General features: G+C 36.7%; 1 protein-coding gene across 1 annotated transcript in view; it reads right to left on the bottom strand.

Annotated features, from left to right (window-relative positions):
- The window catches only part of LOC106883455 (uncharacterized), a 134,665-nt gene continuing 116,530 nt past the window's right edge, over nt 1–18,135 (bottom strand). The window contains exons 15-18 of the mRNA XM_089358122.1: nt 12,053–12,223; nt 9,659–9,778; nt 3,756–3,848; nt 1–1,196 (exon numbers count right to left, since the gene is read on the bottom strand). Of these exons, the coding sequence (XP_089214248.1) occupies nt 1,089–1,196; nt 3,756–3,848; nt 9,659–9,778; nt 12,053–12,223 (492 nt within the window). The 3' untranslated portion in view covers nt 1–1,088. The remainder of the gene's footprint in view (nt 1,197–3,755; nt 3,849–9,658; nt 9,779–12,052; nt 12,224–18,135) is intronic.

Genomic DNA, 18,135 nt, shown 5'->3' with positions numbered 1-18,135 from the left:
TTGGTGGGCCTTATTTTTATTTTATTTTTTTTTTCAGAAGGTTGACCACTAATAAGAAAAAGAACCTCTTGAGTAAATTTTCATCAGACTTTTTAATTGATTTTGTTTATAGAATTTTTCTAAATGTATCCCTCTTCTAATAAAAGTTACAACTTTAAATATAATTACTAGAATTCCAAGAGAGAAGTAGTGGTCTGAGTTGGCAAGAATCAATTCACAAAAGAAAAATAAAGAAGGCATGTTAGTGTGCTGTGAGAAGAAATCGGTTTCCTTCAAAGCAGGTTCCTCTTTTAGGATAGACTGCCACATAATTCACACTAATATACCTCAAGGATATTTGCCTTTTTTGCTTCAAAATTTATTAACCTGGGTTTGCTACACTAACAATGCCATATTTGTTATTATTTGTAATAAAAACTGAGTTTTCTCAAAATTATTAACAATGCTTCATTTCTTGAGAAAGAGTACAGTTATATTTACACATGCACATCATATGGTTGAAGCAGCATCAAATGTCAGAAGATGTGGGAAGTGGTGAAATGTATGTGGAATGAACTGGTAATGATGTTGCTGCCTTTTATATAATGAAGAGGGAGGGATTCTTGTAATAGAGAGTTTTTCTTTTTCTTTTCACTCAAGATATTTCTTCTACAAATTTACAAAAGGTCTTTTAAGAGTCCTGATCCAAAGAAATGATTGACTTGTGGTTGAGCAATAAATCAGTGATCATCTTAACTTCAGTTCTGTATAGTTGTATTGCTAGTTAAACAATGAGCACATGGCTATGATGTACAACATAAATATTACAGAGCCAATTGAAAAGGAGATAAAAAAAGGGGGAGGGGAGTCTTCTCTGCACATGTGGAAGAGAGAAGATGCAAAACCAGGTGTTGGAAATTAGAGGTGGAGTCTCTCTATTATATATTTGTTGAACTTCCCACTGATACTGAAATGTACACAAAACAAATAGAAAGTTTGAACAGGGGTGCAAAAGAACTAAAATTAGAGCAAAAATAGTCAAAATTTAAATATTAAACTGATGGGAAATGTTACAAAGTAATTAGTGAACATGGGTATGATGTTAAAAGTTATGAAGAATATATGGAATAGGAACGATTCTTTGGTTTCGGCCGCCGGTTCTTTGAAATAACCCCATCAACATAGAAGATATCATATTTTCGTTCTGTTGCAACAGACTGAAATGCAGAAAGAGAAAGACTTGTTAATGCTACGCAGATACTCACCAATGATATAACAAAGGCATGCTAAAGAATATATGTTAAAATCATACTCTGACACACATACACAATTTCCCATTTTGGCAAAAGAACTTGACACCAATTCATAGAATGTAAACTATTAAAAAAGAGATTTGAAATTTAAAACTAAATTGCTATTAATCAAATTAGAGTAACCCTAAAAATGTTTTTCTTTGTAATCCCATTGATGGGTAGAGCTATAACTATTGATATTTCATGCTGCAGTTAGTGTATCAAATACTGTCTTCTACAAACATAAGGAAATTGTATTGAAAAGGGTTGGAGAGCAGTAGTTAACAATTTAAAGTTCAGGATTGGTGGATAATCATTTTAACTTAGCAAAATAACTTGTTTTAACCTCAAGGAGATCCAAATATAATAACTCTATTATATTATTTCTATTTCTTGTTGGAACAATATCAAAATGTTGTGGGTGAGAAATGTGTGCAAATGAATAATGACTGGTATGCTTGCACTTACAGGTTCAGAGAAGATGCATGGAAGTGCCACTATGAAAGGTTCCTAAATGTGGAGAATGCATGGGAGAAAGAGAGTTTTCAAATATAAACTCAACTAAGTTAGGGTTCAGCCATCAGAGTTGACAGCAGTATAATAGCTAAGACAAGGATATGAAGACAAGGAAAGCCTCCTGGACCATCAGGAATCACCACTGAGATGCTTAAAATACCTGGTGGATATGTCCTAATCAGTCGTATAGTTAGTCAGGCTATCCAGGAAGATGTCATCCCCAATGACTGGTGTAGTAATAGCTATTACAAGATGATGCCTTAGAAACAAATATGGAGGTAATATTCTAACCTTTCATCACCTGGCACAAAGCCACCTCCGTCAATACTACTACCCCTTCTCGAGGGATCTTTGCCTTGGTGATCTCACTCCTGCTGATACCATGTAAAAAGTATCCAGTCCACTCTGTTGACATTTAGGAAGGGCAATCCAATTATAAAAGCCATGCCAAAGCAGATGTTGCTGGTGACGGTGTCATGTAAAAAGCACCCAGTCCACTCTGTAAAGTGGCTAGCGCTAGGAAGGGTGTCCAACCATTAAAAAAAGACCAAAGTAGACAGTGAAGCTTGGTACAATCCTCTGGCTCACCAGCTCCAGTCAAACCTCCAACCCATGCCAGCATGAAAGACGTTAAATGATGAGTCCTGTCCTATCGTTTTAATATAAAGTTGACCTCTTCAGAAATGGAACTCATAATGTAACTCAATATTGCATGCCATTTATGCCCACTGCTACCAATCCAATGTGATAGCATTAGAAGAGATGGAAAGAACAGGTTCAAATAAATCATCAGTTAAATGTTATCTTTATTGCATCTCAGCAGATATTAGTGGACTTTATGACAAAAACTAAAACAATATAAACAACTTCATGATAGATTAACAAACATAATATAACAGTGAATGAAAAATATCCTAACATAGAAAGAAATGGTAGCAACAGAAGGTTACAGTCAATACATATGTAACACTTTGTTTCATATCACATCCATTTTTCCACATGCTTTCCCTGTCTTCATATTCTTAATTGTCTTAGCTATTATACTGCTGTCAACTCTGATGGCTGATCCCTAACTTAGTTGAGTTTATATTTGAAAACTCTCTTTCTCCCATGCATTCTCCACATTTAAGAACCTTTCACAATGGCACTTCCATGCATCTTCTAGATGACTGTAACCTTTTGCTGCTAATCCTTACTTGCTTTTCAAGTAAAGGATCTCTTATTCTTTGAAGGCACAAAGCCAGTAAATGTTTTTGTTGACAGGGAAAATGACAATAACATTACCACTTAGTGACTTTTCAAGAAATGCAAACACAGACATGCACAATAATATATGAAACAAGTTTACCTCTACCAAAGTTCACTCACAAGGCTATGGTCAGCCTAGGGCTATAGTAGAAGTTAGCTGCACAAGGTTCCAGGCAGTGGGATTGAACTTGAACATGTAAACCTATAAAGTTTCTTATAACAGTGTGTGTAAAACAACACTATCTTATCCATGCATGTGTGTATGTCTGTATCCACATGCCTTTGCATTGACACTGTTACAACAGCAGTCCATTGTTTCTATCTCCCACATTTGGCAGTGATTTAATGTGCAAAAGTATAGAAGGAAGTAAAGATTGCCATCAGGAAGTGCATCCACTTATAGAATACTGTCTTAAGAGGTCTCATCCAATTCATGCCATCATGGAAGAAGCAGACAACGAAGAAACTCAGAAATAAACAAATTTTGAACCATCTGTCACAACTGCAAGGGTACATGTATTTTACACTGAACTTCTAAAATTGCAGTGGAAGCCACAAGCAACAAGGTAGCTTATATTACAGAAGAGTGAATCTTTTGATTTACTTTGCTACATCCTTGGTAATGTTACAATAGGAAAATGTAGTAGAATGAGAATTATCATCCATTTCAAGCAGACCACAGATAAAATGACATAAAATCATATTTAAGAAAAAACTCACCAATCGAGATTTAACATATTGAGGCAATTCTTCATTTTCTTTCCATAATTCTTCTCGTTTGAAAGTTAATTCAGATCCATCTTCAAATTCTACCTATAAATTGATGTGGCAAAACTAGATTATATCTACAATATCATAGATTATTCAAACAAAACTAGCTAATTCTGTAGATAAGTATTAATAAAGAATACCTTTAATAAGCTTCATTTTGCTTTTTGTAAGATCAATTAAATTAATATATATTCTTAGTACTTCATGAATATAAACTCTTAATAGGTGCCTGGTTTTCCTGTCCTCTGAACTGATTTCATTATTAGTGAAAGAAATGCGAAGAGGTAACACAGGTCCAACAGAGCTCTCTCACATGAGCGTGGTCGTATCAAGCTGTCTCTCCAACATTACAACTCTGGGGACAGCTCACAACATTCCGGCGTCTCAGCAACCATGCCTATTTTCCTCAATAAATAAATATTGTTATGTTTCTGGTTTAGAGACTGCGTTATCCGTTCTTAAATTTTTCCTTAAAGTTTGATGTGAGGAATTAGTTATTTAACCTAAAGGTTGAATAAAGAAGATATTTCTTACACTGGTGACCCCGACTAAAAAGAATGAACTGCAGCCCAGATATTTCTTACACTGGTGACCCCGAAGACGAGAATCGCAGCCGAAGAAACTCTAGACCACAAATAAACCACAGTGAGATATTAACTCTACAGCATTTCCGACCGATACTACACGAGCCGTCGCCTGTCTCTCAACATGCTCGTCACATCGAAGACAAGAATAACAACTTTTTCTGCATAGTTTTCTTTCGACTGTCTCACCGACACAATGGACACCCACAATTCACTTTCGACCTGCCAGAGAATGCAATGCAACCCGATGCACAGATCCACCAGAGAAGCCGCTGACATAAATACAGCATTTCGAACAGCTATCCAACCAAGAACTAACCGGATAACTCTATGGAAGCCCACACGAGCAACGTTTTTCGACAGTCATAGATTGAACTTTCTTTGCATGCACCTACTTTTACATTTCAAATGCTACCTTTTAGTTTTTCAGGACCAGGACACTTTCTAGCCAAGTTTATCATTTTTTGCTTATTTCAATGTTTTTTTTACTGCACATCTTTACACGTAACACTCATTTCCGCGACAACAAACACAGACATCGTTTTAAACAGCTATTGAATTTGTATGTTTCGCGACGTCCAACTTCAGGATTGCCTCTACATTCTCATCTATCACAAGTGAAAAACTAAGAAAATTTTTTCGACGGTAAAGTTTTTCATTTTGTCAATGACTTCCAGAGCCTATAACCAAAGACTTCTTTTCAGCTAAGACCTTTGTGGTTTTTCACACAAAAAACTTCACGGTTATTTCATCCTAACAACTTTTTGAGCAATTTCCTACATGTTTCACGAGACGTAAATTCATTCTTACACAGCGTCCTCTACTTGCTGAAAATAGCAGCAAAATGCACAGTTACATTTCAGTCTCCGAATTCATGACAGCATTTCACAATGCCACTCAACGGTACCTCTCAAATAGACGCCCTGTCCAATTTCTCTCTCCTGATACGCACCAACAACTACCATCCCGCTTCTAATGGGACGGTTGAGCGTTCTCATAGGCAATTTAAGGCTTCATTACACGCCTCGCCCAACCCGCAGTCTTGGGTTAAATTTCTTCAAGGTCGACGCTAATGGTCGTACAGAGATTGTGTCTGTCGGCCGTCTGAGAAAGCGTACCTTTTCAAACACCACACACCACTGTCAACATCATTACCACCACACATACAGAACACAGCTACAGCCAGTTCCAGCGCCGACATCTTCACCACCAATGTACTGTCTACCACAATGTCGTGCGCCAACAACCCCACCACCAGGGACACACCAACATCAACAAGCGCGGTTTTATTTTGACTCTGTTAGAGTGGATGTTTCCACTCACGATCAACAGACCATCCAGAATGTTCAGTACCAGGTAACAGGTCCCAACTAGCATCCGACGCTCAACTACAGCTCTGCTCACTGACCACAACTTCCTGCGTATTAACATTCTAAATCTCCTCTACATTTGACTTATTGTGTTTTAGTGGACAATTTCAGTGTTATTTTATTGAACATTTTTCTTCCTTTCAGAAAAAAAAAAGAAAACAAACAATCAGACTTTTCAGACTTTTACATTCCGTGATTTCAGTTCCTGGACAGTGGTCATCACGGTTGTTTTATCATTGTCTCATTTATTTTTCACTAGGTGGCATTTACTGCCCATTTTACTTGCATGTTTTCTTTCATCAATTCATTTGTACATTGCATGCATGTATCTCACAAGTGTACATTCGTTTCTTTGATTTTCTTTATGTGTGTTTGTGCCACATCTTGTGGTTGGTTTCAGTGGTCATCTTGCCTCAGACGTCCCTCCAAAATTTCTATTTTCGTGCTTCCACACTCGAGGGAGAGCCATTGTAGTGACGTCATTTGGCGCCAAAATACAGTCGCCATTACTGCGTTTTCATCCACGCATGCGCAGGGAATAGTTCCGGAAGGAACACAAGAAGAGTCCCATGCGCATGCGTGGAATTCAACATCTAAACGTTCCCGCTCTTTTCATTCTCTTTTCTCGCCAGCCGGCGAAGAGGTAACACAGGTCCAACAGAGCTCTCTCACATGAGCGTGGTCATATCAAGCTGTCTCTCCAACATTCCAACTCTGGGGACAGCTCACAACAACATTCCGGCGTCTCAGCAACCAAGATTAAAGCTGCCTATTTTCCTCCATAAATAAATATTGTTGTGTTGATAGTTCAGAGTTCTGCGTTCCATTATTATTTAGAATTTAATATGGGAAAGCGGGTGTACACCTAATGGTGTATAACCACTTTCCTACAACCTGAAGTCATCTCTAATTGAGCAGTTGACCAATCACGTCTTTTGTATATCTTGGCCTTCATGATTCTTGCTGTTGTTTCTTTTTCAAGAAGGGAGAATTTTAGTGAAGGGAGATTTGACTGTCATTTCTAGCAGGCTGTCCTACCAAGAAATGCAGAAATGGTAACATTGTTTCGAAATGTCTGTCCAAGTAAACTATTTCTATAGCAATCCACATGAAATCCCCTCTGGTCCTACATGATATCAACTTACATAACAATACCCAGAATAAAGGGTATATATATATATATATATATATATATATATATATATATATATATATATACAATAGTGATGTTGTAGGAGAGAAATGTGTTCGCATGGATGATGGTACGCTTGCATTAAATGAGGATGCAAAGAAAGAGGTCTGGAGATGCCACTACGATAGATTGCTTAATAAAGAGAATGAATGGGAGAAAGAGAGCCTGCCTTATGTCGACCCAATAGAGGGACCAGCTATCCGAGTTGATAGTACCAGGGTAGATAAAGCAATTAAGAGTATGAAGACTGGGAAAGCCCCCGGCCCATCAGGAATCACTGCAGAGATGCTCAAAATATCTGGCAGTGTTGGCTATAGCCTAGTCACCCGTATTACGAACCAGGTGATACACGAAGGAGTCATACCCTATGACTGGTGTAGCAGCATCATAGTCAACTGCTACAAAGGTAAAGGGGACGCTTTAGATACAAATAATTACAGAGGCATCAAGCTGTTAGATCAGGTTATGAAAGTTACAGAGAGGGTCATAGCCCAACTAATTAGGGAGCGAATCAATTTAGATGAGATGCAGTTTGGGTTCGTGCCAGGTAAAAGCACTACTGATGCCTTATTTCTAGTGAGACAGTTGCAAGAGAAATACCTAGCTAAGGATAAACCTCTGTACCTGGCTTTCGTTGACATGGAGAAAGCCTTTGACAGGGTGCCCCGATCCCTTATCTGGTGGTCAATGAGGAAACTTGGGATAGAAGAATGGTTAGTGAGAGCTGTGCGAGCCATGTACAGAGATGCTGCCAGTAAGGTGAGGGTTGGAAATGAGTACAGCAATGAATTCCGGGTAGAGGTAGGGGTCCACCAAGGTTCCGTCCTCAGCCCCCTATTATTTACCATAGTCCTCCAGGCAATCACAGAGGAGTTCAAGACAGGTTGCCCCTGGGAGCTCCTCTATGCTGATGACCTTGCCCTAATTGCGGAGTCACTATCAGAACTAGAGGAGAAGTTTCAGGTGTGGAAGCAAGGTCTAGAATTGAAGGGCCTTAGAGTCAACCTAGCTAAAACCAAAATCCTAATAAGTAGGAAGGTAGATAAAACACAAACCCCTTCAGGTAGATGGCCCTGCTCAGTATGTAGAAAAGGAGTAGGTAGTAACTCTATAAGATGTACCCGGTGCAAGCTATGGACACATAAGAGGTGCAGCAACATCAAAGGCAGGTTAACTAGCAAGTTAGTTTTTGTTTGTGGCAGATGTTCAGGTGCAATAAAGACTGCAAACAAACAGGAAACAACTTCTATCTCATTCCAGGGTGAAAAACTAGAGGTAGTCGATAGCTTCCGCTATCTGGGCGACCAAGTTAGTAGTGGGGGTGGGTGCGCTGAAAGTGTAGCTGCTAGAATAAGAATAGCCTGGGCAAAGTTTAGAGAGCTCTTACCCCTGCTGGCGACAAAGGGACTCTCACTCAGAGTAAAAGGCAGACTGTATGACGCATGCGTACGAACAACCATGCTACATGGCAGTGAAACATGGGCTGTAACTGCTGAGGACATACGTAAGCTCGCAAGGAATGAAGCCAGTATGCTCCGTTGGATGTGTAATGTCAATGTGAATACCCGTCAGAGTGTAAGTATCTTGAGAGAAAAGCTGAACATTAGAAGCATCAGTTGTGGCGTGCAAGAGAGACGATTGCGCTGGTATGGACATGTGGTGAGAATGGAGGAGGATAGCTGCGTGAAAAAGTGCCACACCCTAACAGTTGAGGGAACCCGTGGAAGAGGTAGGCCCAGGAAGACCTGGGCTGAGGTGGTGAGGCAAGACCTTCGTACATTGGGCCTCACCGAGGCGATGACTACGGACCGAGACCTTTGGAAATGGGCTGTGCGTGAGAAGACCCGGCAAGCCAAGTAAGATCGTTGCCAGTGCCCCTGGACTGGTTCTTGTGCGGGTGGCACATGAGATGCACCATTTTGAGCGTGGCCGTTGCCAGTACCGCCTGACTGGCTCCTGTAGGATTTTCGAGCGAGATCGTTGCCAGTGCCCCTGGACTGGCTTGTGCGGGTGGCACATAAAAGACACCATTTCGAGCGTGGCCGTTTTCGTGCGGGTGACACGTAAAAGCACCCACTACACTCTCTGAGTGGTTGGCGTTAGGAAGGGCATCCAGCTGTAGAAACTCTGCCAAATCAGACTGGAGCCTGGTGTTGCCATCCGGTTTCACCAGTCCTCAGTCAAATCGTCCAACCCATGCTAGCATGGAAAGCGGACGTTAAATGATGATGATGATACAAACAACTACCTTCATTTCTCATTATTAAATGAATGAGAAATGCAGTTCTCATAGTATTCCAATAAATTCATAATTTCCTTCAAACACAAAAATTAAATATTCTAAAGACAATGAAAATGTTTTCAATTTATGTACTTTTATTTTCTATTAGAGTTGTTTTAATAGAAATGTAGTATTTTTCGAAATTAAACTATTTTTATTCTTTTACAAATTTCTGTCACTGAACTGTGGTCACACCAGAGCATGATTTTCTCGCATACAAATTCATTGCATTAACCTGGTGATTATTTTTATAGACCTCAGAAGGATGAAAGGGGAAGTGGACTTTAGCAGGATTTGAACTTAGAATCTAAAGGGATGCAACCTAATTCCACAAGGTATCTTGTTCAGTGCTCTCTCAATTCTGCCATTCATGTGACTCACCATGTAAAGGTTTCCCGCCTCCCTAAGAAATAAAAGTTACTCACGGTGTATAGCAGTGCTGAGCTGTGATTCTGGAACACAGCATCATATATACCTCCATCTGGCCATTTCACTTGCACAGCTTCCCCAACACGAGGAGGCCCTTCAGTTAAACAATCACGCCCCTAGATAAAGCAAGATGGTTTTAAAAGATTACTAAGCAAATAAGAGAAAACATTATGTCTTGCCAGTAACAACAAATAAAACAGAATAAAACAATAAGAAACACTCGCTCACTCCTGAACTACTCCTACCATTATATAATAATGAGCTTATTGTATACAGTGCTCAGGTGCACTGCAACTCATCAGTAAAAGAGGGAGAGAAAGCAGACATACAAGTGAAATAAAGACAATAAGAATCATCACAGGCATATCAGGAGCAGTGTTAGTGAGTCTTGAGAAGCATAGAATTTCTGAAGGATGCAGCATCCTGACAGCTAGCAACTAACATGAATAATTTATTCCATGCTTCAACAACAGTTTGAAAAATGTTTCTAAAAGTCGTGGGTACTGCACCACTTTTTGATTTTATAAACATGTCCACAGATGGTAGAGATATTGAATTCAAAAAGGCAGCCAAAGTTAAGATGGTGGATTATTCTGTGATCTTCAATCATGCCAGCTGCCAGATGCTGAAACTTTAGTGTTGATGCCCAGAGAAGCAATAAATTCAAGATATAGTAAGTGACTAACAGAGAGTATTCATCTGAATTCAGCAAACCAATATTCTAGATCAGAAATGCAAACACCAAGTGTGGACATACTATAGTCATATATAGGTTCAAATAGTCATTGAATGGATGACAAAGATCTTTTTGAGTGATGCTAAGACACCTTTAGCCTTTTCTGAAGATTTTAGAAATGTGGTTCATCCAATGCAGATCTTTGTTGACAATAAAGCCTAGGTCACAATCACCAGCATACTTCTTAAGATTGATGAAGAGAATGAATAAACTCCAGGTGTTTACTACCAAAATGTATACTGGTGCAGATTTGTCAGACAGCAATCAATTGCTGCATTGTGTTCATGTAAGATTACAGGAAAATTGTGTAGGATATAGCATCTTTTTTATCTCAAGGTACAACTTAATATTGTACAACTTAACATTATTGTAACACACTTCAAGCTGGCATCTATTTCATTAATGTACACAACAATTAGCATTATAAGAATGGCAAAAATAGCAAAGTACAAGATTAAATGCTTTTCACACAGGTACTTACATTCTTTTACAGTCTCAGTTAAAAACCACTGGCTAGGGGTTGGGGGTGACTTTGCCTATGTCTTTCATCTTTGAGCTGTTGTTACTTAGCTTCAATATCTCAAATCATTTCACACTGGACCAAACTTTATTTTAGTCCATTTTTCTTGAGCTAATATAAATAGCACCAAGTAACACAAGGTTGGTAAGGGGATGTTAGTCCAACCAAATATATACTTTTCTATTTTTAAAAATATACTTCTTTTCAAGTCTGTTCTTCCATGCTAGCATGGATTAAATCAGGGGTTCCCAACCACTTTTTATCTATGGATCCCTTTGATTACTATTTTATTCAATATTTAAAAATGACTTTTATAGAATGTTATTTATTAATGTTTTCACACATTAATTTATGTAGGTTGAACTACGTAAAATATTACAGAAAGAAACCTACGTTTCTTGAAATACATACATCTAAAGCAAAAATTTTTTCAGGGGGCCCTTAAAATACTATTGTGAATCCCTAATTTACTATTTTGTTTGTGGACTCCCACCAAAATCTTATATGGACCCTGGTTGAGAACCACTGGGTTAGATAAATAAATTATTGAATCATTGATTTATATCTAGATGCCCTTCCTATCACGGACCCTTACCTGGTTCTCAAATAAGGGATCTCTAACTCCACATCTTTTTAAAGGCACAAAGTCAGTGGACAATTTATTGACAGGAGAAATGACAATGTCAGTGCATGAGAGCTAATTAACTTTTGGAGAAGTGCTAATACACATATATACATATGACAGACTTCTTTGAGTTTGTCTACCAAATCCACTCACAAAATTTTGGTCAGCTTGGAGCTACAGTAGAAAATATCTAAAGTGCCATGCAGTGGGACTGAACCTGAAATCATGTAAGAAGCAACCATTTCTTATATAAAGCTTGGGTGAGAGCATTTACACTATTCATATTTGACTGGTACTTATTACATCAACACAGAAAGAAGGAAAGGAAAAGGTGATGTTGATATGATTTGAATTCAGACCAAAAGATGACATAACTAAACACAGCAGTACATTTTTGTCTGGAGCTCTCGTGACTCTACCAACCACATATTGCCTTTTTACAATGAGACTCCTTTAATGCTCAGTCAGGAGGAAATAAAGTCAAAAGAAAGAAAGAAATGAAAACTCACTTGGATATCTTCAGGGAAGAGATTATCACTAAAAGAACCATCATTGAAGTCCACTGCATAAAAAATCTGGTTCTTGATAGCTGACACATCAGCCTTGTAGTATCTACGATTTTTGTGCTTTGCAATCACTTTATCAGAAATCTTTAAAGACATCAAGTTATGACGTCTTGTCTGGAAGAACGGAAAAAAGAAATGGAAAAATACCACTTTATGACATTTATTATAAGAAACTAAATGTACAGACTAGTTGCAACACAGATTTACAAGCTATATAGCTTAAACTACATAGCTGAAGCTACCCCATTTTCAAAGGCTTGATTTTTGTAAAACCAGAGCTGAGAATGGTTTAGAAACTCACCAAAAAATTATGCTCATATACAGTAAAACAAAAGAAATTAGATTGTGTGGTTTCTAGTATATCTTATAATACTTACTACAAGTAACAGCAATCATATATGGTGTCCAACACCCATCCACATTTGGGACAAGATAAAATATCAACATGCATGTGTGTATGGGAGTGTCCATGCATGTGTGCAACTTCATCATTTTAACATCTCCATACTTCATGATCCGTTTCACACCTGTTTTCCATGCTGGCATGTGTTGGATGGTTTGTTATGGAGCTAGCCAGCCAGAAAGCTGTCCAGGCTACAATTTTCTTTTGTGGCATGGTTTCTACAGCTGGATGCCCTTCCTAACACCAACCACTTTACAGAGTGTGTTGAGTGATTTTATGTGCCACCAGTATGGATGCGTTTACACAGCACTGGCACAAGTGCATTTTATGTGACACCAGCACCTCTCTTTCTATTATTATATATGTATATGTAGATAAATAATAGAAAATAACATCCTTTATTTAAAATCGCATATATTCTTGTAACATACATTTAACTATTTTTAAAAACTTGAGATAAATACATACAATATGATAAAGAAAGATTAAAGTATGTTGAATTGATAGAGTTTCAAACAGTAGTTGCTTTTACAAAACTGCAAATTTGAGCCTATGGTTGCATCTTCTAACTCTTCTGGAGCTAGAATGTTTGTTAGAAGTGTATATGTGTCCATATATAAATAAATATATGTGGATATATTCTATTTTACACATATGTCTGAATATTATATTACTAGTGGGATCCATGGAAATTCCACAGAGCAAAAAAAGATTAATCCATTACCTCCCATAATTCTATTAACTGGAATTTTTTTTATGAAAGATTGATTTCTAGCATAAAAGAGCCTTAGAAACACGCTGGAATGATCAAAATAACATTTCAAATAGAAATAAGCAAGATATTGGGTGAAAAATTAGCAAACCTCATTTGAATATCAGAGAAATATACCTAGTAGATATAGCAAAAAGGTTAGATATGTGTAAATATTGACAGATAATTACGAAATTTGTAATTTTTAAGTGATCTCATATGAGATCACTGGCAGGTAATGGGTTAAGTTATTTAAGAAAGAAAGGATGATTTGCATTTTTATTTTTATTATGCTAAGTATTTCACTTCCAGTCACAACGATATATTATAGGATTTTCAAATTTCCCTCTGCTAAGCACTTTATATTTTTCTCTTTCTCTCTACCTCTTCAACAAACTTCTTAACCATGTAATTCCCCTCTTCATGTTTTTAACATTTCTTCCTTTCTCTTCACCCCTCACTTCCACTAACCACAAGAGTGGTTAGTGGAAGTATAATGCATTGGCTGGCTATCTGCTCTCTCTCTCTCACACACACACACACACACACACACACACACATTCCCTCTTTCTCTTTCTCACTCCACCTCTTCTTCCTCTCTAACAAGCTAAAACATAAAGTATTAACAGACAGGTAGAATAGATTTAGTTCAATAAAAAAATACTTTCCACCACCACCGCTGCCGCCACTACTACTACTACTACTATTACTACTACTACTACTACTACTACTACTACTAACAACGTTTTCAGTAACAAAGCTCATTTCATTTCAGCTCTGTTTGTTTATATCTACCTTTTCTTGCTGTTTGTCGATGTCTCTCTGCTCTGGCAGTACAAACACTATCTTCTTACCTCTCTCTCTCTCTCCCTGTCAATGTAACTGCCTTCCCTGCTTATCACTCTCTATTTGCTTTCTTTAACCTCACTACCAGAATATCAGCCTCTGCTAAATATTGTATCCTAAATATATCTCTTTCTCTTTCTCTTTTCCTCCCCACCCTACAGCACATCATTAACACTTCAATTTCTCTCTTTTCTCTCACTCTCTTCTTCTCTGGCACCTCATATCTTCCTTTAATTAATCACCTGATACATTTGGCCTTAGTGTATTATTATACTCCTCTCTTCTTTCTTCTTCACTCACATTCCCCTCACTCCTTTCTCTCACACTTTTACTCTACCTTCACCTAACTGAAGTGTAATGGACAAGCAAATTTTTATACAGATGTTTTATTCTATTTAACTGTATCATATTGTATTATCTATTTTTGTTTTTTATAAACAGTTACAATGCATGTAAGAAGTGTACATATGTGTATATACAAATAGATATATGCATTTTTATTTTTTATTTTACTTTCTTTTATGTGTAATAAAGTAATAAGCATGTATATATATTCTATTTTACATTATTACACTGTTTCTTTCCTGGTTCTATAGTTGTAAGAAGTATTGCATGTACAGATGCATGTACAGATGGATACATGTGTGTTTTTGTATACACACACGTGATATGCATGTATCTAAACAGCATACACTACCTTGCATATGGAAGGATATGTATGTGGGGTAAGCAAGGATATCTACTAACTTATTCTTTTTAATTGCTTTAAAAAACGCATATAAAAAGTAGATAGTAATAAATCAGCTTTAAATAGAGGATCATTTGAGTGTAGAATGGGGCTAGTTTTGTCGCATAGGACAGAGGGTATGACAGACTTTAACAGTCTGTTAAAGTCTGTCATACCGGCCATGACGAAGGGAAATAGCCCTGAAACTCGAGTCGCCTTTATATATTTATATTTATATATTTGATCCTTTATATTGAACACTCAATATTTCATCTACATTCAATACTTTCTTTCATGGTGCCATCCATTTTTATTTTATTTTATATTATATATTATATATTGTATATTATATATTGTATATTCCATATTCTATACCCCACATTGGTTCTGCAGGAATATAAATAAAACATAAAAAACAGACAGTGTTGGAACTCTTTTAAACAAAATAATATATATATATATATATATATATATATATATACAGTCGCCATTACTGCGTTTTCATCCACGCATGCACAGGGAATAGTTCCGGAAGGAACACAGGGAGAGTCCCATGCGCATGCGTGGAATTCAACATCTAGAACGTTCCCGCTCTTTTCATCCTCTTTCTCGGCCGGCCGGCCATGAGCATGGTGTTAGGTTTGGTTTTTCCAATACTAAGAACCTAGAGCAGATTATTGCAGCACATAATTCTAAAGTTCTTAAGACAGGCATGAATGGAATGAATAGGGATGAGGACCCTCACTTAGGTAATAATATTATAGGTTCTAAAATTGAGGTAACTGAGATTAATCCCAGGAGGTTAAAGTTTGAGGGTCCGAACGTGAGATTAAGGAATATAGTGTATCAGTGTAAGGTTAAGAGTGATACAGATGTTAGTGTTTATGTGGGTTGTTCTTCGGATAAGATTTGTAGGAGAATTTCTTGTCACTTTAATACGTTTAGAGATAGGAGTAAAATAGCTAGTACTAGTCTTAGTAAGTTTATTTGGGGGTTAAAAGAACAAAATAAGAACTTTTCGTTAGAATGGTCTGTTATAGGGAGAGATTTCCCATACGATAAGGGTAGGAGGTATTGCAACTTGTGCAATCTTGAGTTGTTTTTTATTCTATTTTCTAAGCATAAACTAATTAATAAACTAACATATAATGGGTTCAGATGTGTTCACGTTCGCAAACATACTTATTTTTGGTTTAGATAATTTCATTGTTTATTTTCTCCTATAGCAGAACTTTGTTATGATCGGGTATTAAGGTTTGGCTTTTAGTATTTTTAGTTCTGCTATTGCTCTATTTACTTATTCGTACATCTGTTCATATACATGTGCAAGTGTATATACATATGCATGGGTATACGTGGAAAAATGTGTGTATTTATGTGTATGTATGTATGTATGTATATGTGTGTGTATATGGGTATATGGGTATGTGTATGTATATGTGTGTATGTACTTATATGTAGATATGTATATATATATATATATATATATATATATGTGTGTGTGTGTGTGTGTGTGTATATATGTGTGTGGGTAATGTTTTGTATGTGTGTGTATATATATATATATGTGTATATGTATGTATGTATGTATGTGTGTGTGTATGTATATACATGTATATATATATATATATATATATATGTATATGTGTGTATATGTACATATATGTATGTTTATGTATGTATATGTGTATATATGTATATATGTGTGTATGTGTGTATATGTGTGTGTGTGATGTTTTGTATGTGTGTGTATATATGTGTATATATGTATATATATGTATATATGCATATATGTGTGTGTATGGTGGTTTGTATGTGTATAGATTTTTTATGTACATATAATTTTATAATATATTTTAATATGAGGTTTTTTAAACATATTTTTATATTTATATATATATATATATATATAAAAACAAAAGTAAATGAGTATATGCATATATACGTACAGGTATGTGCATACCGACATCCAACTGTATGTATAGGTGCATATCTGGGTACAGGACATTGCAAACAAACGTAGACGAGAACACACGAGCCACATAGAGAACATTCTACTTCATCAGCTACCCACGTTTTAACACACACATATATATGTGTGTGTGTGTGTGTGTGTGTGTGGATGTGTGTGTGTGTGTATGTATGTGTGTGTGTGTGTATGTGTTTATGACTTGTGATCTTTGCTTCTTTGTGTATCCATATATACACATGTGAGAGTGCACGTGTGTGCATGCATGAGCGTGTGTGCGCGTATGAACGTGTGCGCACGTGTGTATGGGCGCACATGAGGATGCCTGTATGTAGGTAATAGCGTTCTTTTTGCTAAAACTTTAAAAATTTTGTTCGTTTTTTGTAATTGTGAAATTTTTTTGCCATGAACGGTTTGTGTTTTTAAACGGAATGTATTTTTTCTGATGTTATATCTGTTCCTGAATGATGTGTAAAGAAATTTTGATTTAAGCATCTTAATGAATTCTTTATACTGAAATATATATTGAAGAAGATAAATATGTTCTTTTGAATTTATACGTTTTTGCGTCGTAACTCCTTTATTATTATTCATATATATATATATATATATATAACGTGAGAGAGTTAGGGGTTGGGGGTACAACCCACTAAGGGATAGTATCTATCCAGTATACTGCTGGGAGGGTACCCAATTATTGCTACGCTAGTGCTATACTAGGTGCAATCAATGGGAGCGGGTAAAAGTGGAGGTTTTACCCAAAATTTGTGTAACAATTAGAAAATGGAGGATAATATGCTGAACCCAACTACTTGCAGACGGTGTATCCCGTTGAATTCATTAATTTAATTCATAGCAAAAGTGACAAAGGGAGGAAGAAAAGAAAAAGAAAGAAAGAACCAAAGCACAGGTGTCCATGGCAGACTATGTTATTTTGCCAACAAAGTACATAAGGAATTAGAGGATGAACAGAAGTTTAATCTTACAGCTGTTACGGCCTAGTTTTGGCAGACCCCATTCTATCCGAATATTCCTTTCCGGAGTGATTATCGGATGACATTTTGAAATGGGGTTACATGCCCGAACCTCTAGGCCTCTTCAGAGATTCACAAAGGGTTACATACAGATGTAGAGCAAGAGGTAAAAACAGAGGTGTGGTAGAGACCAGAAGAAAAACAACAGCAAAAATAAGATAGAAATAAAAATAAAAATACAATTGAAATCAAAATATAAATAAAAATAAAAATAAAAAATACAAATAAGGGTACAGGAGGAAAAAATAATAATAGTAGTAAAAAAGAATACATAAATGAACGTATAGCATGTGGGA

Source organism: Octopus bimaculoides, chromosome 9, assembly GCF_046866305.1.
Source record: "Octopus bimaculoides isolate indiv1 chromosome 9, ASM4686630v1, whole genome shotgun sequence".
Taxonomy (NCBI): domain Eukaryota; kingdom Metazoa; phylum Mollusca; class Cephalopoda; order Octopoda; family Octopodidae; genus Octopus; species Octopus bimaculoides.
This window is presented reverse-complemented; position numbering and strand designations above follow the sequence as displayed.